General features: G+C 43.6%; 1 protein-coding gene across 1 annotated transcript in view; it reads left to right on the top strand.

Annotated features, from left to right (window-relative positions):
- LOC139227854 (metabotropic glutamate receptor 4-like) overlaps window positions 1–22,384 on the top strand; it is a 1,455,190-nt gene that overhangs the window by 955,631 nt on the left and 477,175 nt on the right. The window contains exon 8 of the mRNA XM_070858939.1: window positions 9,997–10,932. Coding sequence (XP_070715040.1) covers window positions 9,997–10,932 — 936 coding nt within the window. The remainder of the gene's footprint in view (window positions 1–9,996; window positions 10,933–22,384) is intronic.

Here is a 22,384-nt window from a genome sequence, read left to right as displayed (position 1 = left end):
TGCAACGAGACCTGGGTGTCATGGTTCATCAGTCATTGAAAGTTGGCATGCAGGTACAGCAAGCGGTGAAGAAGGCAAATGGTATGTTGGCCTTCATAGCTAGAGGATTTGAGTATAGGAGCAGGGAGGTCTTACTGCAGTTGTACAGCGCCTTGGTGAGGCCTCACCTGGAATATTGTGTTCAGTTTTGGTCTCCTAATCTGAGGAAGGACTTTCTTGCTATTGAGGGAGTGCAGTGAAGGTTTACCAGACTGATTCCTGGGATGGCTGGACTGATATATGAGGAGAGACTGGATTAACTGAGCCTTTATTCACTGGAGTTTAGAAGGATGAGTGGGGATCTTATAGAAACGTATAAGATTCTGATGGGACTGGACAGGTTAGATGTGGGAAGAATGTTCCCGATGTTGGGGAAGTCCAGAACCAGGGGACATAGTCTTCGGATAAGGGGTAAGCCATTTAGGACTGAGATGAGGAGAAACTTCTTTACTCAGAGAGTTGTTAACCTGTGGAATTCCCTGCCGCAGAGAGTTGTTGATGCCAGTTCATTGGATATATTCAAGAGGGAGTTAGATATGGCCCTTATGGCTAAAGAGATCTAGAAGTATGGAGAAAAAGCAGGAAAGGGGTACTGAGGGAATGATCAGCCATGATCTTATTGAATGCTGGTGCAGGCTCGAAGGGCTGAATGGCCTACTCCTGCACCTATTTTCTATGTTTCTATATTTCAACCAACATGTGAGAGCTTGACACAAGGTGGCGGGGGGTGGGATATGTCACATTTGATTTTTTTGTTGTTACTATTTTACCACAGAGAGGATTTGGCAAAAGAGCTACATTTAATGTTGGATTTTTAAAAGCACACGGGGCGAAATTGCCCCGTGCCAGTGTTGCGGGGCAGTAACCTCAGAACCCAGGTCGGGAGTACCACCATTCTCACTGAATTGGGCCATAGCACCCTGGAATGAGGCAAAGCGCTGCCTGAGGCATTCCGCCTTGTTTCCGAGACGCTCTCAGATTGGTAGCGGGACGCGTTTCTCAGCGCGGCGCCAATGACGTCAGCACTACGTGGCCGTTCCACTTGGCACTGAGGCACCACAACGCCCCTCCCCTTCTTTTAAAGGGGAGGGCTGCTGCGAACTCTGCATTGGCTTTGGTGGTCACCAAGAGAGGATGCCGGGCTGCAGGATGACGGCTCGGCCGAATCAATGGCCACCATCGTCAGGCCAATTGAAAAGTCGTCCAACAGAAAAAACATGACGGCCATGGCACAAAGGCCCTCCCCTTTAAGGAATGCCCCGGCAGCCCCTGAAAGGCGTTTGCATCGCCCCGCACCAGCCTCGCGTCCTGCGGGGCAATTTCCCCAGCGGGCGCAAAGGGGTCGACATGGGCGGTAAGGGTTGGCACGCACAGCGATGACGTAATTGCTGTGTGCGCCCTGATCCGAGGCAGTAATCGAGAGATGCAGTGCAAAGCCCCCACAATGATGGGGGCAGCTCTAGGGCCACCGCTTTCACTGCCCGTCCCCAGGAGTTTGCGCCCCATTAGTGCCTCCTGGAAGCACTACTGGACCTTTTTGAAAAGGGCATTTTGGCCTTCATAGCATATTCGCAAGTTTTTTTTTTAAATGCTGAAAAATGATGGGTTGGTAAGATGATGATGAGCTAGCTTTGAACTTGCTTTCCCATAGATTACAAATAATCAATCTAATCGCCTGAATCTGCAATCATTAAACATCTCACATCTATTAAAACATAAACATATTGTCGTCCCTTTTGTTTGTGTAATCAGTCTATTCTGTTCGGGCGCAGGGCTGGCTTCCAAAGTCTATAATCCTTTTTGTGGTAGTGAACAGCGAGAAATATAAGGACCAATTTTAACTAGGAACATGAAGCGGGAATGTGGGAGCCAAAGCAAGTGTTGAGTCAACTGGCCTGCTGGAAAGCGAGGCCCGGGTGATTTTATCTCCCGGGCCTTATTAACATGCTTCGACATTGATTCCCACCTGAAGCCAGCAAGAATTACACCTCTGCTGGTGGATGCGGATTATAATTGGTGCAGGGGCTCAGGCTTCTACCAGGGAACCATGGAAATAGTTTCCAGCATGATAAGTGATAACTATAACTAGCGGTGCGTCTGCAATTGGAGGAGGGGGAATGTTCGAGGCAGGGAAGGCCCGATGTATCTTAATGAAGCCAGGAGGAGCACTCTTGCTCTACGTGGCCCACAAAAAGCCTTTTTAGAAAGAAAAATGTTTTTAAAATCAATTACTTGGGCCTCCTTGGATCTGGATCTTTGCTGCCAGCAGGTTTTGTTGGTGGTTTGGAATCTGCATGATCCTTCATCATGTTAACGCGGCTAAAATGGCATGCATGTCCCAATGATCTCATCGGGATGTCCCACAGCCATTTCCTCGATTCGAGGGACAGCCTTTGATGATGATGAAATTAGGCGTCCACTCCTCTGAGGTGGGTGGCCTTCTTGTGCCTGAATGCCAGCAAAGAAAATTGGCAGTGTGCGGGGAAGTGTTGGGAATGTGGTAGGAACCTCCCCGCCATTTTAACGCCCGCTCACCCCATTCCTGCTGGGTGGAGGAGTGAAAATTAAACCTCTAAAATATAGACTGGGATACAGATAGCCTGCTGCACGGGGAAGTCAGGTTTTTAAAGAGAAGCTGCGAAGTAGCAAAAAGCTGCATAAAGGATACAAAGTGGGGGGCAGTTAGAAATTAGTTGGTTTAAGTAAGATAACCCCCTTCTGCAGGGAAGCATAATTGAATTTTTTAATATTATTATGCAAAGTTAAGTTGTACTGATTGAACGATGTGATTCCAATCATAACTATTGCTCTGCTTGTTCACACAGTATGAAATAGAATACCTTTATGATTTGTGTCACATCTTCTCTCACCAGAGAGATCGAAGAAGTAAACGTGGGAGAGGCTCAAATATCTAATTCAAGTTGCAAGGGAATACTATTGTTATCCACCAGTTAACACTGTTGTGCAAATAGAAATGCGATAATGTGAGTCAGTTCTCATTAAAGTAAGATGCTCAGACTGCCTACAGGAGTGGCTGACACTGCTGAAAACAAGGCATCAATGTCAGACCCAAATCTGCACAGAGCTGAAAATTATAGGGCCACAATGACCATAAGACACACAACACATGGAATATGTCACTGGCTGTCCTGCAGGGTAAAAGGACTGTCAGTTGCATCACAGCTTCTGTATAAAAGATTGTTCTACTAGAACTTTATTTTCCAGCATTAAAAAAAATACTTTACCAATGTGGAACTCGTTTTTACTTGGGCTATTTTATTCCGTAAATGGGATGACTACATATCTTGATTTTAAAAACAATGAAGTCTTGTGTTGAGCATGTAAATTAATGTAGAATTTCATGAGTACAAGTTTTGCCTTCAATGATGCAGCTCAGCTCAAGGGTATCCCCGCAGCGATGTCACTTGCTATTAGCGCCTGGAGCAAAAAACCCCCAATTTGTTTCATTTTATTTGAATCTGTTCACATTATAATGCTTCTGACCTGAATTTACTTTGAACACAACCATTGTTAACTGTGAAATAATACATTTTTACAGTGCAGTACAGACATTTTCCCTCTCTGTGGTAAATGAACATTTTTTGTCACAAGAATATTATGTTGTCATATAATAAAACTGTATCATAGGCAATTGATGGACAATTAATTTGTACAAAACGTTGACTTTAAGTCATTTGGTAAAATGAAGATCTAAAAACGATTCATTTTATCTGTATTTATTTAGTTGTATTTCTTTATTGATTCTATCCTCCCCCATTGCACCTTCACGGTAACCTTCTAAATCAGAACAGGGCAATGATGTGGTTCAAAGGTACAATTGTTGGCACTCAGCAGTGACCTCACTGTAGGTTAGAACTTCTCATTGGTCAAATTCATGTACCGATGCCTAACGCACATATACTACTTTCATGTGTGGGCTATTTTTACCAGTCAATAACCCAGTCATTTTAAATGGACTGATGCCAAAGGAAAGTTGTACCCTCAGTCATATTAAAGAGCTCAGATAATCAATAAACAGTACATTAGATGTCACTTAACAGGTTTCTATTTATATTAAGTTGATTACTATCAGCTACATTTGACACTTTTTTTTGTGTATTACAATATTCAAGTAAACAACTTGCAGCTATTATAAAAGTAGCAATGAATTTTTAACCTGAAAGCAGTTGCAATTTATCAGATTATTCATTCTTTCATTCCATTGCCAAATCTCACTCGATCATATTTTAGAAAAAAATATGATCAAGTAATCCATTACAGCTATTTCTAAAATGTTATTTCTATTACTGATCATACAGCCACCACAACACATGATTTTTCACAAGTTACACAGAACATCAGTCCAAATGTAATTATTGCACTATATTCACAGGACAGTCATCTTGAACTCCATTTTGAATACATCCCTGAGAACATCAAGGTATGGTAATATGACCAGGCAAAAAACTGCATTTTGGTTTAATTTTAACATTACGTAAGTTGCTATTGAAAAGGATTGTAAGTGATTCAAGAAGATTTAGACATATTGGTAGATTCAGCAGGTGGATGTTAAATGAAAATGATGGCACAGACATGAGGTAATTTGAAGTGCTATAACCTACAGGGCTACAGACCAAGAACTGGAAAGTGGGATTAGGCTGGAAAGCTGTTTTACGGCCTGCACAGACACGATGGGCTGAATGACATCCTTCTGTGCCATAAATTTATATGATTTCTATAATTCTACGATTCAATTTAACATGATGACTGTAGTGGAGTATTTAAAATAAACACTCAACACCAGATCTGGGTTTGAAGATTCAAGTAGTCTTTAGTTTGCTTGCAAGGGAGAGTCGAGTCTGCAGTCAACCTGTTGCTGAGCTGTCCTCACTCGCTCTCCCCGAACAAAGAACACATTGGCTTTTTATACAGTTACTCGACCTATAATGGCTTGACATTCAACACATGAGACATACATTGATTTGAATGGTCAAAACCCTTGTCACTCGAAGCAACATATGATACTGACCATGCCTGTCCCCAGTACTTTTCCACAAACCCCACTGTGTCCCGGGAGTGATCAAACATATTGGAATGTTATCTTATTTCTCCTGCCTTGACCAAATGGAGTTTTTCCAATGAGTCACTTTTGACTCCTTGCCCTGTTTAGCTGCCCCTCTGGGCTTCCTATGGTTCAACAGTTTGGCCTCCTGTAATTGTCCTCAGGTTACACACCTTGTAACAATTAATCATTCTGACTTATTATTTACCTTTAAACACCTTTAGAAAGTTGACCACTACAAAAGCCTACGTCAGCTCGTTTTAGTTCTGAGATCCATCCTTAACCCTTTAATTATAACAGAGCTCAATAGCTCCACTTTAATGACTAAAGAGAGTACATTTGCAGTAAATGGTAAAACTTTAAAAGGAGTAAAGGAGCAGAGAGATATAAGGAGATCCAATGGAGGTGTTTAAATTATGAGGGGTTTTGATAAGATAAATTAGCAAATGCTATTTCCATTGGGTGATGAGATGTAACTAGAGGCCATAAAAGAACAAAAGGAGAAGTTAGGAGAAGTATATTTATGGGGAATCTGAATCTAGAGGGTGCTGTCAACTAAGCAGGTCGCTGCAAGTAAGGCTCTCAGCTAGTATATGCATGCACACATGGAGACATACACAGGGTTGACAGCTGAAGATCTGTGCTGATTTTTGCCTCCCTTAGGCCTGATATTGTTCCACTAGGAATACTCATGAAAAGGTTGCAGGGGAGGCTGTGGCTTTCCCTGTGGGGTCCAAAGGAACACTGATCATTGTAGTCCCACAAAGGAAAATTATATACTTACTTGAATGGTGTTTCTGTCTGTACACCAGCTGTAGACCTGCTTCTATCCATCGGGAAATGCCATTGGGGTCCTTATGCAGGATGGTCCCGCCTGAGTGCAGTGGCTGCCTCATCTGCTGTCAAAACCAATATCATCAGAATCATAAATTAGCAGGAATGATCATCATACTGTTTTGGACTTGTGGTAGAGTTTCTTAAAATATTATAGGAGTCATACATAATATTGCCTCTAATTTTATTTTGGGCCGCATGGCCCCATTAACCGACTGCGCGGTCCATTTAAAATTCCACGTGTGTGCGATTTTTCCTTTTAAAAGCCGGTGAGCCGGTGGTGCGGGAGCTCCAGAGTGGCCAGGCAGCTTAAAGGGAACATTGGTCACAAGTATTTTCTATTCGGAAAATGTCATTTAAGCCGTTTCTCCAGGGATTCCACTGATCCTGTGTTGGAGTTCTGGCAGGCAATCAAGAAAGCGCCATGGACATGTAAGGACATCAGGCCAGTTCTGCAGGACTATATGCCAGGAGGGCAGATGCACAAATCAATACAAAGGCAGTTCTGAATTGGGAGGGTAGGTGATGCACAAAATTCCTTCTGGCCTGGAATTCAGTGCTTTCTTGTATTTGGCGAGCTGAAGTCCTTAGGTCTTGGCTTCATTAATGCCCTCAAGTTTGATGCAAAAATATTTAAATAAACACCTAGCACATCTAACTCGGTGATATTTACACCAGGTTTGTTCTTTTTTATTTTTACATGCATTTATTTGAAATGAACTGTGTGTGAAGAAGCTTCTAAATTGCCTTCATTATTTTACGGTGTTCATAGTACCTTTTTGTGCTTTTATGATGATTTTTTTCCTCCTACATTGTGGAAATTTGCATTAATATATAATTATCAGCAAAATTTGGGGCAATTCTTTTTCACTCCTAAAAGATTTTAAACCTCCTCAAATATGGTATTTTATGATTCAAGTGATAAAAGATGAAAGAAGACATGCCAGGGAGATCAAACCACAGACGTTGACATATCTGAATGCTAATGACTGTAGACAAGGGCCTCAGTTGGCTGTGAGTCAGCAAGGTGGAGCTTTGGCACCAGCAGTAAAACTTGCAACATAAGGATAGTGCTGCCTGTGGCTAGCCAGGTTATCCTCAATTGTTATGCCTTTATGCCTATAGCTTATTTCTGGGTAATATGTTGCCCACAGATAACTGTTTACTACATATTTATCAAACCAGTGACAGATGCATTGATTAGCCTGCACTTTCATCTCCCTTCCCAGTGAATAGCAGTCAGACGGCTGTCCAGTGTAACCACAAAGCTATAAAGGCCCAAGTAAACGGGGTCACTGATGGATGCCTATACCCAATCCCAAACCCATTCTAAGTATCAATAAGTGAACAGATTTGTCCTTCAATGTTTTTATGCATGAAGATCATGGAAGATGTATGTGTGTGGTAAGGGTTTCAATTGTATGTTGCATCCTGATTATGTGCCTTACTGAGATATGGATAAACATGAGAATAATGACAAAAGTGGTAAGGTTCTGTAAGGGCTTGCTGCAACTATAGAACTGGTTGACAGACTTAATTTATGGCATTGAAATCTTGGGCTATCTACTTAGTATGTGGCACTGTGGAAAGCCCTCCTTTGCCAGATTTCTTAAGGTATTCCATGGTTCTCCCACAACTGTTCCGTGTCCTGCAGGTACTGTAGACTATAGACTGTGACAAACCTGGCTGCCACCTCCTGCCAGACATGCTGCACTGCCATTCTCTGAGGAGGTGGCTCTGGAGTTCCAAACAGAGCAATTCTCCTTGCACCCACCTCATTTAGCATATCCGTCTTGTCTAGCCACTAATAGGATGTCCTTTCCTACATCATGTTTCATGCCTCCAGATTCGGCTTTCTCTTTTGGCTTCTCATTTCTTCCCCGCCAATCATACAACCTTTATAAAGGCTTAAAACCTATCTCAAGCATTTGAGTAGGATTAAATATTTAAATGTGCTGTTAAGGTTTGAGTTTGAAGGACTAGTTACATAATCCAAGTATTGTTTTTCTTTCCAAATGCTAACTTCAACTTTCCTCCCTCCAGAGTGACATCCCTTCGGTATCTTGTCAAATAACCATTTCTTGTGTATGAGCCTGCTATTCAACAGTATAGGGATTTTTATGAGCTAATATGTCCTCACCTAATAGTAGCCATGTACTTAAGCAAGTTTCATTGAACTGCCATCAGGTACAGGATACAATGCAGCCAAAAATCTGTGGCTCTCTCAGTGAACCCCTGGTGTAACTATAACAGGAACAGCCGGAATATGGCCACGGGCCTGGTTATAGTAGATTCTGACCTTGTGCCAAAGATTTCTGTTAGCCTTGTGGGGCCCAGCCTCTGCCTACCCCTTACAGGGTCATTGGCATATGGGGAGGCACAGTTGGAGTGAGGAATTGAAACATTAGAGTTATTGTACCCTGAGCAGAATCAGGGACCAACGTAAGACAGGAGCATGTACTCCTGGTGAGATGGGATGACCATTGGTTGTTATGCGGTTCACCTGGATGTTCAGGTCACTATCCGTGAGATACACCATCCTGCACATTCTCGGAGCCACGGGCTATCGATCAGAGAAACTGAGGCCAATTGTTCCACTCCTAATGCTTCCCCAGATAAGATAGGAAAACTCAACACATACTAGGGATTGAACCTGGGAGTCCCCTGATCTGTTTGAATTAGTACCACATTTTAATAACGTAAGGCTGGATTTTAGGCTTTTTTGTTTTTGGGGTGAAAACGGAGGCGGGGCAGGAAAGTTACCAGCCGGGAATAGTTTGCGTCTTGGTACATAAGTTTGGGCATCTGGGCCCTGCGTCAAGGGGCGCAGTACTAAGAGAGGCGTTGTACAACTCTCTTGGTGCAAGGTTGGGAAACTCGCACATAAAGTGCCAGCCCAGGAGCGATCCGAGAGAGACCTTGAGGGGACAATTTAAAAAAAAAAACACAAAAATATTCTCAAAACATTGCCCGCGGCACCACAACACAAATTGAAATAAAGTTAAAAGAACAAGCACTCACACTTACCTTTGCAGTCCATTACCTTCCTCTCTGCCGCCGGCATGGCTGGACCACTCTGATTTCCCAGGCATTCATTGCAAGCGCACTTCCCGGCAGACGGGTCGGGTAAGAGCTCAAACTCGCACCAGTGTCGTAACCAGGGGCGTTGCACACCCGGCGCAGCTCTTCCCGGCGGTGCTGCTCGGTGCTGCCGCAAAACCCGACCCAAGGATCGCGGTGGGGCGCTGGAGACCTCTCCTCCGCCTTTCACACCGCTCCGGGGCAAAAACCGGAGCAAAGAGGATCGGAAAATCCAGCCCATAGTCATTAGGGGATTATATAAATAAACCCAATCTCAAAACAAATTCTCTCACCTTAAAGCTCTCCTGGGTACTCCTAGGTATTCCGGAGTACAGTTGTGATATTTAGCTGCTAACCTGTCCTATCCCTTTAAAGTTCTTGGGCAACTCCAGGTAATTATTGCTGTTTATACAAGATTGAATTCAATCGGAGGCAATTGTAAATTTCAGGTTCAATATCCATGACTGGCATTTAAACTTTTCTTTAAGATTGTTTGGTATCTGTAACAAAGTGTTACACGTTGAACTGTAACATGTGTTGTGGATGTACGCAAGGCACAAGACATTTAAATGCATTCAGATTCACTCCTCTTCTCTCCCAATTGGGAGTCCCTGCACTTCATAGCACTAGTAACTGAGGTGGCACGTGGGCACCTGCTCATAGTGCTTGGCCAACGCAGATCCAGAACCCGTTGGTGGGAACTTTATAAAGATAGCCTGGGAAGGATTTTCCCTTTGATTTCCATTCCTCCCTGTGTGGAAGTAATTGGCTTCCTCTCAGTACTTCTCCATAGCAGGCCGGCTAAAGTTGTGAACTCAGTGAGGAGAGGATGACAAGTTCCAAACTGTATCATTCCATTATCATCACTAAGAAGACTCTCGACGTAATGATTTTAAATGTCATTCAGAATTACTGCCATTGTCTTTCAGTTCCTAACCAGGCATCTTAACACTAATTCACTTTTTTTTCCACATTTTCAGATTCGTACAATGCAATGGCCATCAGGATCCCGGCAAATCCCAGTTTCAATTTGCAGCCTCCCATGCAAGCCCGGTGAGAGAAAAAAAATAGTGAAGGGCATTCCTTGTTGTTGGCACTGCGAACTCTGCGATGGCTACCAGTACCAGGTGGATAAGTACAACTGCAAGATCTGCCACTTTGACATGCGACCCAATGAGAACCACACAGGATGCATCCCAATTCCCATAGTCAAACTGGAGTGGTATTCCCCTTGGGCCATCGCGCCTGTATTCTTTGCAATTATCGGTATCATTGCTACATTGTTTGTTGTCATAACGTTCATCCGCTACAATGACACGCCAATGGTGAAAGCATCTGGGCGAGAATTAAGTTACGTGCTTCTCACAGGGATTTTCCTCTGCTACGCTATCACTTTCCTTATGATAGCAGAGCCCGATGTCGCCATCTGTTCCATGCGACGCATTTTCCTCGGACTGGGTATGAGCATCAGCTACGCCGCCCTGCTCACCAAGACCAACAGGATATATCGGATATTCGAGCAAGGCAAGAAATCAGTCAGTGCCCCCAGGTTTATCAGTCCAGCCTCCCAGCTTATGATAACTTTCAGTTTTATCTCCGTGCAACTGCTGGGAGTCTGTATCTGGTTTATTGCTGACCCACCCCACTCCTACATAGACTATGATGACCAAAAGACTGCCAATCCTCAGCTTGCTCGTGGAATTCTCAAATGTGATATTTCTGATCTGTCTCTCATCTGCTTACTTGGATACAGCATGCTCCTCATGGTCACATGCACCGTGTATGCCATCAAAACCAGAGGGGTTCCAGAGACCTTCAATGAGGCCAAACCTATTGGATTTACCATGTACACCACCTGCATTGTCTGGTTAGCCTTCATTCCGATATTTTTTGGGACTGCACAGTCTGCAGAAAAAGTAAGTACCTCCACCTCTGCAAAGCTTAAACATTATGCCGGAAAGACAAGAACTGTGTGTGATTTGTGAATGATGAGCATTATTTAAAATAATTAGCGATATTATGATTTTGAAAGATGGGGAGGCTGCAGAAAGCAAAAACAATGGAGACTTTCCTGAGCCTAGTGACTTACAGGAAATCGGGTAGCTTCCTTTGCAAGCATGTGTTCTGACTTGCCCAATTTTCCAATGTCCCAGGTGATTCAGTGCAGCTGTCCCAGACCCAGGAAAGTCTCTTTTGATATCGTCTTTATCCAGTTACCATACTTGAAACATTCCTGGTGAAAACAAACTGTCTTCCATTTTATGGAGCCCTGAAAGCTTTTGGGCAAGAACACATGTCAATCACATTCTTCCAGGAGCTTTACCAGCACATCAAGAAAAAGATTTATGGCATTGAACATGAGCAGTGTAGAACACTCCATGTTCTTTTCTGATAGTGGTTTTCTGTGCTACTGTTTCTCTTGAAAAGTCTTTTTCCAACAGTCATGTTTAGATCATAAACAGTCACTGATAAGTCATTCTGCATGCAATAATTCTATTATACTTTCCTAGTATCATTTTCTGTAGGTTTCTGAGAAAGCAAGTAACTGTTGCCACTTCAAGCTCTTTTCTGCTGTATTCCACTGTCTTGATTGGCCCTGAACGGAAACAAGTAAGACAAGTAGAGCAAAATGAAGCAGGTACTGAGTGTGACAGTGGACATTCATCTGCTATGTTTCTGAAAAGAATTGACTTTACTGCTGTCACCATCTACACACATTAATAAATGTACATTCAAAACGATGTGGTTTGCGGACGGTAGCGGAAAATGATTGAAAGGTGATGTTTGTTTAGTTGATGATGGGTTGTGAATACTGGCTACAGAATGTTTACAATATCATACAGCATATTTAACAAAAGACTGGCAGTATGTATTAGAATAAGGCTGTAAGCAGGTACCACTTAACTAAACTAATGTTGGTTATCTAGGAATTTCTGTGACAAGCAATTTAATGTTACTGAAACAATTTAAGGGATTAGAACTTGAAGGGAAGATAAATGCATCAGCTATAAAACCAAATAATAATAAAACATATATTGTTATCAATGGTAAAGGATTTAATACGTCTTGAGTCACAATAGAGAGTATGGAAATTAGGTCTGACTGGTGCTGTGGAGCTGATTGTGCTTCTGAAGCTCAACTGGAAATGTATTATCAACTGAATTTGTTGAGGGGAGCCATAATCAAATCACACCAACATTGTTCAGCAATCTCAGCCCTTGCTTTTTAAAGCACAAAACCTAAAACTGAGACCTTGGGAGTAATTTTCCAACTTTACACTTCTGCCAGGAGCCTCACATGCTTGTAGCACGTAACAGAAAAACTGTGCATGATTTTCTGATCATTCATTAGAATTTCTGATATGTATTGCTGGCTGGTGAGGCTCCCCGCCCAGGAGCACAGCGTTGGAAAGGTACTCCTATGCCTTTGACTTAAGTTGACAGAATGATCCCAATTTGAATCTCCTCAACATTTGATCATTGTTATTCGCTTTACTTAGTTACTGCTAACAGTGATTCAACTTTAAATAGAAATTTAGGAGTATAAAACAAATATGAATTGATCTGTTACTGGTCGAATATAGCTTCTATAGACAAGCAATATTTATCTCTCTGCTGAATTTTCTGTAAAAGATTACGGCCGAGAAATTCCGTTGTGCCCCGTTTGGGGGGCGGTAACATCCGCGAGACGGGACTTTTTGCGCCAGGCGCGGAAGTCCCACCCCACTCTCTAAATTGAGGTTACCGCCCCCGAGAGGAAGTAGAGCGCAAAGAAACATGCTCCATTTCCTCTCTGGGGTGTTACTGGGGCAGACGCACTGGTAGCGGGGCGCAGCGCTACGCACTGAGCTGCGTAGTGCTGCCATGTAAGAGGGGTTCTCCCCTTCATTAATGGGGAAGTCCCAAGCTGCCAACTCTGTGGGGCCCCTGGGAGAGGGGCACTGTGCCACCAGCCCCGGCCCTCAAGCGGAATGCCGGGCTGCCATATCGCGGCACGGATCCTGTGTTCAAAGTGGCAACAGGCCGCGATAAGTAAGTCGGCATACTTTTTATTTGACCTGCCCGCCACCTCCCCTTTAACTTGCGCCCCCTCGTGCCGCCTGACTCCCTGTTCATGTCCCCTGAAGCTATCGCTGTCATCGTCCGCGCAGCTTTAGGGGGCACGGGCCAAATTTTGTTCCAGGGCGAAAACAAGGCGCTGCGCACGATGATGACGTTGTCATTGCCGGTGCAGCGGCACGGGGCGCTACCAGTTACTGCCGCCGCTAAACTCCCGCCGAATTTAGTGGCAGGCTATAGCGGCGCCACGCCTGGGCGATAAGTCGTTTGCATCCCGCTAGCGCCCCCCCCCCAGGGTGCTAATGGGAGGCACAAACGACCCCAATTTCTCCCCCCTATATTTTCTAACTTACCGTATATACTCGCGTATCATGCGACTTTTGAAGACCTAAATTGTAACCTAAATTTGGGGGGTCGCATGATACGCGAGATACAAAATTTGCGGGTGTGAAGTGCTGGCCAAGATTAGGCTGTTAAGCAGACCGTATCCACGCTGAATCTCGGCAGGTATCTCCTGGGCTGGATTGCAGCCTCTATTGTCGCTTGTACTGTATCTTTGCTGTGGTCTAGAGATCGCCACCCACAACTCCCTCTGAGGTTTGCTGCATTATTAGAGGCTCCATCTATCTCAGCCCATGCTCCTTTTACCCGCAAACACAGTAGAGGCTGTGGCTGAACGACGCTAGTCAAGCCAGCTGGAACGATTGCTGTATCGGTGTTCGATTCACGAACAGCTTTCACAGCAGAATCCACTCGATGTTTCATGTTAAGGTCTGTATTCGATCTCAAAAAAATGACTGGCATGATACATGAGATATATGGTAAAATCATGTTTTGGGGACGAAAATTTAGGGGTCGCATGATACGCGAGATCGCAGGATACGCGAGTATATACGGTAATGTGAATTCAGAGATCATATCACATACGTTGCAATTGACATAAAATGAATTACAAAAGCACTTTAACAAAGGGTCAGTGTACAATGGTTAAGAAAAATAGGTGGTTCAGTTTTAAGCTTTAGGGTTCTCTTTGTCCCAGAATTCAGAGGTATCCTGCAATCTGTAATTCAGTAAAGTTTTACAATATCTGACGACACTGGAGTGTATCCAAAATATTACCATTAATTTCAATTCAACTTGCTTATTCATGTCTGCGTGTGGTTAGGCAATGTAAAGACAATTTAACTGAACCATTTGTTACTTATATTGGAAAAGTGCATAGTCCAGCCTCAGTGGGATATATTTCTTACCCAGCATCTGTTTTCTAACAAGACAATTTCAAAGAATCTGCTCTGTGTGGTAATGTGGTCAGGCTTGGTGACATCCGGTTGATCCTCCATGGCATTGGTTATTCATAATCTGCAGTGAGAGGCACAATAGCCTTATTCGAACATGTCTCTTTTATAATTAATTACAGTTTGAAACTAGAGTTTGAGTATGAGAAGAAATTGGAATAATTGGACATCTGTGGTATAGATTTAGTGTTGTCGTTAGACCATCTGTCATTTGCAACAGTAAAGCTGTTTTATCTACGATATCAACAAGAAGCAGTAGGATAATCCTGAAAACAATGTCATGGAGACAACCTGCCATCATTCAACAACAACAACTTGTATTTATATCGTGCCTTTACCATAGTGAAATGTCCCAAGGCACTTCACAGGAGTGTCATGCGATAAAACAATTTGACACCAAGCCGCATAGGGAGAAATTAGCGCAGGGAAAGAGGTAGGTTTTAAGGAGTGTCTTGAAGGAGGAAAGAGAGGTAGCGAAGTGGAGAGGTTTAGGGAGTGAGTTCAAGAGCTTGGGGCCTAGGCAACAGAAGGAACGGCCACCGATAGTTGGATGATTATATTTAGGGATGCTCAAAAGGGCAGAATTAGAGAAGCGCAGACATCTCGGGGGTTGTAGGGTTAGAGGAAATTACAGAGATAGGGCGGGGCGAGACCATGAAGAGATTTGAAAATAAGGATGAGAATTTTGAAATCGAGGCATTGCTTAACCGGAAGCAAATGTAGGTCAGCGAGCACAGGGATGATGGGAGAGCGGGACTTGGTGCGAGTTCGGACACAGGCAGCTGAATTTTGGATCATCTCTAGTTTACGTAGAGTAGAATGTGGGAGGTGAGCCAGCAGTGCATTGGAATACTCAAGTCTAGAGGTAACAAAGGAATGGACGAGGGCTTCAGCAGCGGATGAGCTGAGGCAAGGGTGGAGACGGGCAATGTTATGGAGGTGGAAATAGGCGGTCTTAATAGGTGGTCTTAGTTATGCTGTGATATGTGATCGAAAGCTCATTTCAGGGTCAAATATGACACCAAGGTTGCGAACAGTCTGCTTCAGCTTTAGACAGAAGTTGGGGAGAGGGATGGAGTCAGTGGCTAGGGAACGGAGTTTGTGGCAGGGACCGAAAACAATGGCTTCGGTCTTCCCAATATTCAATTGGAGAAAATTTCTGCTCATCCAGAACTGGATGTCGGACAAGCAGTCTTGACAATTTAGACACTGTGGAGGGGTCGAGAGAAGTGGTAGTGAGGTAGAGCTGGGTGTCATCAGCGTACATGTGGAAACTGAAGCTGTATTTTTGGATGATGTCAGCAAGGGGCAACATGTAGATATGAAATAGGAGGGGCCAAGGATAGATCCTTGGGGGACACCAGAGGTAACGATGTGGGAACAGGAAGAGAAGCCATTGCAGGTGATTCTCTGGCTACGGTTAGATAGGTAAGAATGGAACCAGGCGAGTGTAGTCCCACCCAGCTGGACGACGGTGGAGAGGCGTTGGAGAAGGATAGAGTGGTCAACCGTGTCAAAGGCTGCAGACAAGTCAAGAAGGACGAGGAGGGATAGTTTGCCTTTGTCACAGTCACAAAGGATGTCATTTGTGACTTTGTTGAGAGCCGTTTCGGTCTGGTGGCAGGCACAGAACCTGGATTGGAGGGATTCAAAAATGGAATTGCGGGAAAGATGGGCACGGATTTGAGAGATGACTACATGTTCATGGACTTTGGAGAGGAAAGGGAGGTTGGATTTGAGACGGTAGTTTGCAAGGACGGAGGAGTCAATGGTTGACCTTTTGAGGAGAGGGGTGATGAGGAGTGTAACGTAGCCAAGTTTGCTGACGATACAAAGATGGGAGGAAAAGCAATGTGTGAGGAGGACTCAAACAATCTGCAAAAGGACACAGACAGGCGAAGTGAGTAGGCAAAAATTTGGCAGATGGAGTATAATGTTGGAAAGTGTGAGGTCATGAACTTTGGCAGAAAAAAATCAAAGATCAAGTTATTATTTAAATGGAGAAAAATTGCACAAAGTGCCGCAGTACAGCGGGATCTGAGGGTACTTGTGCAATAAACTCAAAAGGATAGTATGCAGGTACAGTAAGTGATCAGGAAGGCCAATGGTATCTTGGCCCTTATTGTAAAGGGGATGGAGTATAAAAACGGGGAAGTCTTGCTGCAGCTAAACAAGGTTTTGGTGAGGCCACACCTGGAATACTGCGTGCAGTTTTGATTTCCATATTTACGAAAGGATATACTTGCTTTGGAGGCAGTTCAGAGAAGATTCACTAGGTTGATTCCGGAGATAAGGGGGTTGACTTATGAGGAAAGGTTGAGTAGGTTGGGCCTCTACTCATTGGAATTCAGAAGAATGAGAGGTGACCTTATCAAAACGTATAATATTATGAGGAGCTTGACAAGGTGGATGCAGAGAGGATGTTTCCACTGATGGGGGAGACTAGAACTAGAGGGCATGATCTTAGAATAAGGGGCCGCCCATTTAAAACTGAGATGAGGAGAAATTTCTTCTCTGTAGGTCGTAAACCTGTGGAATTCGCTGCTTCAGAGAGCTGTGGAAGCTGGGACATTGAATAAATTTAAGTCAGAAATAGACAGTTTCTTAACCAATAAGGGGTTATGGGGAGCGGGTAGGGAAGTGGAGCTGAATCCATGATCAGATCAGCCATGATCTTATTGAGTGGCGGAGCAGGCTCGAGGGGCCGTATGGCCTACTCCTGCTTCTATTTCTTATGTTCTTATGACAGCAGATTTGAGAGAGAAGGGGGAACAGTACCTGAGGAGAGGGAACCGTTAACAATGTCACCTAACATGGATTATCTGTTTCTTTCATGGCTTACTCTTTTAAACTTCACATTTTTTCTTATCCCACTTTTCAGTTGTATACGCAAATGTATACTATAACTATCATAAGGCTGATTTTCCTCATCTTGCACCAAGGAACTCCTATTCACCAGCAAAAAACTTTAGCATCCTGCTCAACCCCAGGCTCAACTTCCCCTCTCACATCTGCAATACAGCTTTCTTCTAGCTCTGCAATATTACTAGCCTCTGCCCTTACTTTTCCCCACGGCCACCAAAACCCCAGTCCACACCTTCAGCACTCGATAGTGCTCTCCAAGAGGGCTGCAATAATCTAAAAGTTACAACTCCTTCAAAATGGCGCAGCCTGTGTCTTGCCCACAGAAAGTCCCACTCACCCATTACCAAATTCTCCAAACTGTAGTGGCTCCTCATGCCTCAGTGGGTTAAGCTCAACATTTTCATCCTTGTTATGTATGTATACATTGTAACTGTGTAAGACTTGCCACCAGAGGGCACAACTGTTGGAGGCCCAAGGGTCACCTGCACACCTCGTGCAAGCGAGTATAAAAGGTCGTCTGCCATGCTGCTCAGGCACTCTGGAGTTGTATTAAAGAGACTAAGGTCACATCAGTTTTAGCTCACAGTACTCAGTCTTGTGGAGTTCTTCCATACTTAACAATCCTCATTTTCAATTCCCTCCATGACCTCATCCCACTCCACTTTAATGATTTCCTCCTGTCATATGTCTTCACAAGCACTCATTGCTCCTCCTGCGCCAGGCTATTCCTTCCCTCCCACATCCTCTCTTGTACTTTGTCTCCTAGGGCTCCTTCACTAGTTCCCTCAGACTTCCCACTTCCCTCTGGTTTCAAAAATGCCCTTAAAACCCTTCACTTCAACGTGCCTTTGACCTCCTATACTATCTCCATTGTTTTTCCTTTTCCCTTCCTGCTTGGCAACCACTTATTTTTAATGAAAAACGCTTTGCGATATCTTTATACAATGAGTAATGATGTAGAAATGTAATATGCTAATCTTACTCTTTTTGTAGAGCAATGGTTAATTATCCTTTTTTGTAGGTTTTTATAGGTGCCAATCGTGTCAATTCATTAGCATTAAAAACAATCACGACACATCAGTAATAATGTTAATTCCATCTATCTAAAGTAGTTAAATTGCCACTTGACTGGTACAAGCAATGACAGGTTCAGTAATGTAGCGGGGCAGTATGTGTACTGCTCTACAAAAATGGAGAAGTTAACAATCATGAATCTGGATGTTTAAAAATTTACGCTGATCTGGTGTTTAAGTAAGAAAGCAATACTTGAATTTGCATAGTTGTGATGTCATCAAAAGAACTCAACGCACTTGACACTGAATCTTTGGAGTGTAGTGACTGTTGTCTGTCGGCAGACACAGTAGCAATTCTGTACCAATAATGTCTCGATAACAGCAGTGAAGTGAAGGATTAGTGAACATATTTTTTCAGTAGAAGAACAGAAAATGCTGGAAATGCTCAACAAGTCAGTCAGCATCTGTGGAGAGAGAAACAGAATGAATGTTTCCGGTCGATGACCTCTTACCGTCACTATTTTTGTTAGTGATATGAGTTAATGAAGGAAGTACATTTTACACAGCTGGAGTAATTGGTCTGAGCATTGGTAAGGATGTGTCTCACGAGGAAATTTCAAGCACTATAATTCTCTTTGCATCAGTTGTAGCCTCTTCCATTTGTGAACGATTGATATCAGGCTGGGTCGTACAAGTATCTAGCACTTCTGAAACACTCGTGAGTAATATTATATGGTTGATAACATATAGATTACCTATTGGGAAGAATTAAATCAAGAATATCAATGTCAACATTTACAAGACGAGGACACCTGGACTGACTGACAGGATTATTTATGTACAACAAGAAGGGAATTTGAAAATAACCAGAGGAAAGCAAAATGCAAAATATTATGCCAATTTTAACTGAAGGAAATGCAAGTCCTTTACAACAAGGCAGACAGCAGTTCTACTAATCTAATATGTTATTTTCCTTTCTACATATAGATTAATGGAAATATAGGGCCCGAGTTTGGTCAAAACTAAGTTCCGCCCATGTACCGTCGAAAGGACCGCTAAGATCCTGACGGTACTTTGGACGGAAGTTTGGTGGAAAAATGGAAAAAACAAATGCCGGGTGGAAAAAATTGGCCTTACACGTCGATTCTGGACGGCAGCGGGCAGTAGGTCGGATTCTGGGCGGCAAATGCGATCCTCGACAAAGTAACGCCAAAGCTAGAGTTGGGCCCAGGGAGGGGGAACGGAAAAAAAAAAGATAGCAAACAAATGAAAAACAAACCATTACAAATCTTTTAGAGGACCCTATCCAACAAAATCACTGCAAAACAAATAAAGCAAACCAGTTCACTAACCTTTTCTTGCAGGTCTTCATACTTACCGTGTAGGTAAGACCTGCCTCCACGCGGTGGTCTCGTCTGCTGCTGGAGTGGAGAACCGCCTGGACCAATCTCGGGAATAAGCAGGTGGGAGGACTTTTGTCGGCGTTGCACGCCGGCGCACACCAGCGAACCCCAGCAGACGCTCCCTAGTGGTCTCTCCCTACTGGCATGAGGGCCTTGCCAAACTCACTCAGAAGAGAGGGCGCCAAAAAAACAGGGAGATCGGCGAGAGAACTCGGTGGCAGCCAGCGGTAGGTTCACCAAATTCGGGCCCAAAGTGTGGCTCTTCAAGGTCTGAATATAGATATTAGCCAACTATCAGGAAAGATTGAGCAGGCTGGTACTCTATTCTCTGAAAAAGACTAAGAGGAGACCTGATAGAGGCCTTTAACATTAACATTATGAAAGGGTTCAATAGGGTGGATGTTTAGAATCTGTTCCCACTTGTGGGTGAGTCCCAAATATATGGTAGCTACTAACAGATCAAATGAAGAATTTAGTAGGAATTTCTTTACACAGAGAATGGTGAATTGTGTAACTTGCTGTCATGTGGAGTGGATTGGGCAGATAGCATTGATTCATTTAAGGAGAGGTTTGATGCATACATGAAGGAGAAGGGAATAGAATGTTTTGGAGGCAGGGTGGCAGATAGCCATTTGAGTGGGAGGAGGTTGAAGTGGAGTATAACCACCAGTTGGGCTTAATGGCCTGTTTCTGTGCTGCAGATTGTATGTAATTCTAAATCGATTTCAAGTTATTATGGTTGTCTTCATACTGTATAGGAAATAAGGGTTTTGAATTGTTCAATAACTATCATATTTGGTGCGATCAATCCATTCTTAAATCATATCATGGCATTTTATCATGAATGAAACATATTGCTGCAGTTGATTCATTTACACAAAACTAAAATTAATCTTCTACAATGCTCATTAAATGCTTGATATAATGTTGCTGTTATTTTGGTTGTATAATATTTTCATAAAACACACCTGAATTATCTATAGCATTTATGTATTTTTATTGAGTGGCACTATTTTAGATTAATTTGAAGTAATTAGTTGCTTTCTTGTGACTTTGTAAATGAGGAGTCGAGAGCAAGCGCAGTTTTCAGGTCAAGCAGGGCTAGAGGGTGGTGAGATATTTGAACCAAGGCAGAGGTAGGGGGAAGGGAAGATGTCCGGGAGGGCAGAGGAAAGAGGAAGAAGAGAAGGGGCCTGGGAAGGTGAGAGGAAAGGAGTGGAGGAAAGGGAGGGCTCGATGAGGAGGGGAGGAGGAAGAAATTTAGCAGAGGGACAAGAGTAGGAGCGAGTAGAGCAGGGTGTGGGTGAGGAAAGGGAGAGGGACTAGGAAGGGGATAGAGAAGAGAGGAATCGTTAATAGAAGGCACATGAGGGAGACGAGAAGAATGGGAAGCCGAGGTGAAAGTTGGGCAAGTACCACAACCAAGAAAGTGGGCTGGGAAAACACCTCAGCTGGAGGTTGACCAAAGACAAGCTCAGTGGGGTAATGGCTGGAGACTGAAAATAGGCGAAGGAGGTTCTCCAGCGGGGGTGGGAGGGCGCCCAGTCCTGGAAGACCTGCTCAATTAGGGTGCCTTCACTATGATTCTACTCATGTTGGGAATTGTTAACTGTAGGATGTAATGGCCACACAAATTAAGTTATTTCAATGAAAAATAGATGGAGAAAGAATCACAAGGAAGTTGAATCTCCTGGTGAATTTTTGCAAGGACACAATGCTCCTTTACGTCCATTCGGGTGAGAGAATTGGGCATGACAAACACAGAGGCGTACATGATGTGGGCCAGGCAGAGTCCAAGGCAATGGACAGGAGAGCCCCATGATGACACAGAGCTGATATTTTTCTTCACTCGGACTGGGCCGAGAAAGTGGCCAACTGTTGCTGTGTTGTTAATGGTTCCAAACTTGCCTTATTGTCCAAATGGCATTCCATTTTCACACCAAAAATACACCTCTGGAAATGAATAGTAGAAGAAGCAAACATATTATAATTGCATCACGTTATGCATGACGTTTACATCTACATGGAGAAATGAAAGCCCTCTAAAGCTGTGCTGTGATGCTGAGAATGTCTGAGAAGATAGATTGCCTCGAAAGTGTACACATTGCTATTGGATTGTTCCCCCTGCTCTGAAAGGCCATCAAAGGAGGCAGAGCTCGTAAATCTTTGCAATCCTCCTGTAATAAGTACTCAACAGACTTGCCTCTATCATATCCATTGTCATTTTAAATTGCTTGCTGTTAGTTTGCAGTATACTGGCACCTTTTTATCCAGAGGTTATCGCTGCCTGCCAGGCATGATTAATTTTGGGCCTTGTTTCCATATAAAATAAATGTCACAGATCAGGCCGTAGGGACCACTCTGCAAGAATATGTGCGGGGTGTGATATATTTTTTACGACATCAGAAACACACATATTATATAGTATTAGGCAGTCCCTCGTAGCGAAGATGACCCGCTTCCACACCAAAAAGGGATGAGTTCACAGATATTTCAATGAGGGACCTGACATTCCCGAACTACATATTGAAGGGTGGAAGGTGCGTGTGTGTGGATTCTTTTAACGTGGAGTGGCCGTTGCACACCAGCCACCACACTGGCTTGACAGAGCTTGGTCTTGATCCAGTGGCAAGGGCACACACATACACACAAGATGGCACTGCAGGAACTTGTCATGTGACCTTGTCACAAGACCCTTTATTGTATTTAAATCATTAATTGCTTTACCACAGTA

The sequence above is a fragment of the Pristiophorus japonicus genome, chromosome 17 (genome assembly GCF_044704955.1).
Source record: "Pristiophorus japonicus isolate sPriJap1 chromosome 17, sPriJap1.hap1, whole genome shotgun sequence".
Classification (NCBI taxonomy): Eukaryota; Metazoa; Chordata; class Chondrichthyes; family Pristiophoridae; genus Pristiophorus; species Pristiophorus japonicus.
This window is presented reverse-complemented; position numbering and strand designations above follow the sequence as displayed.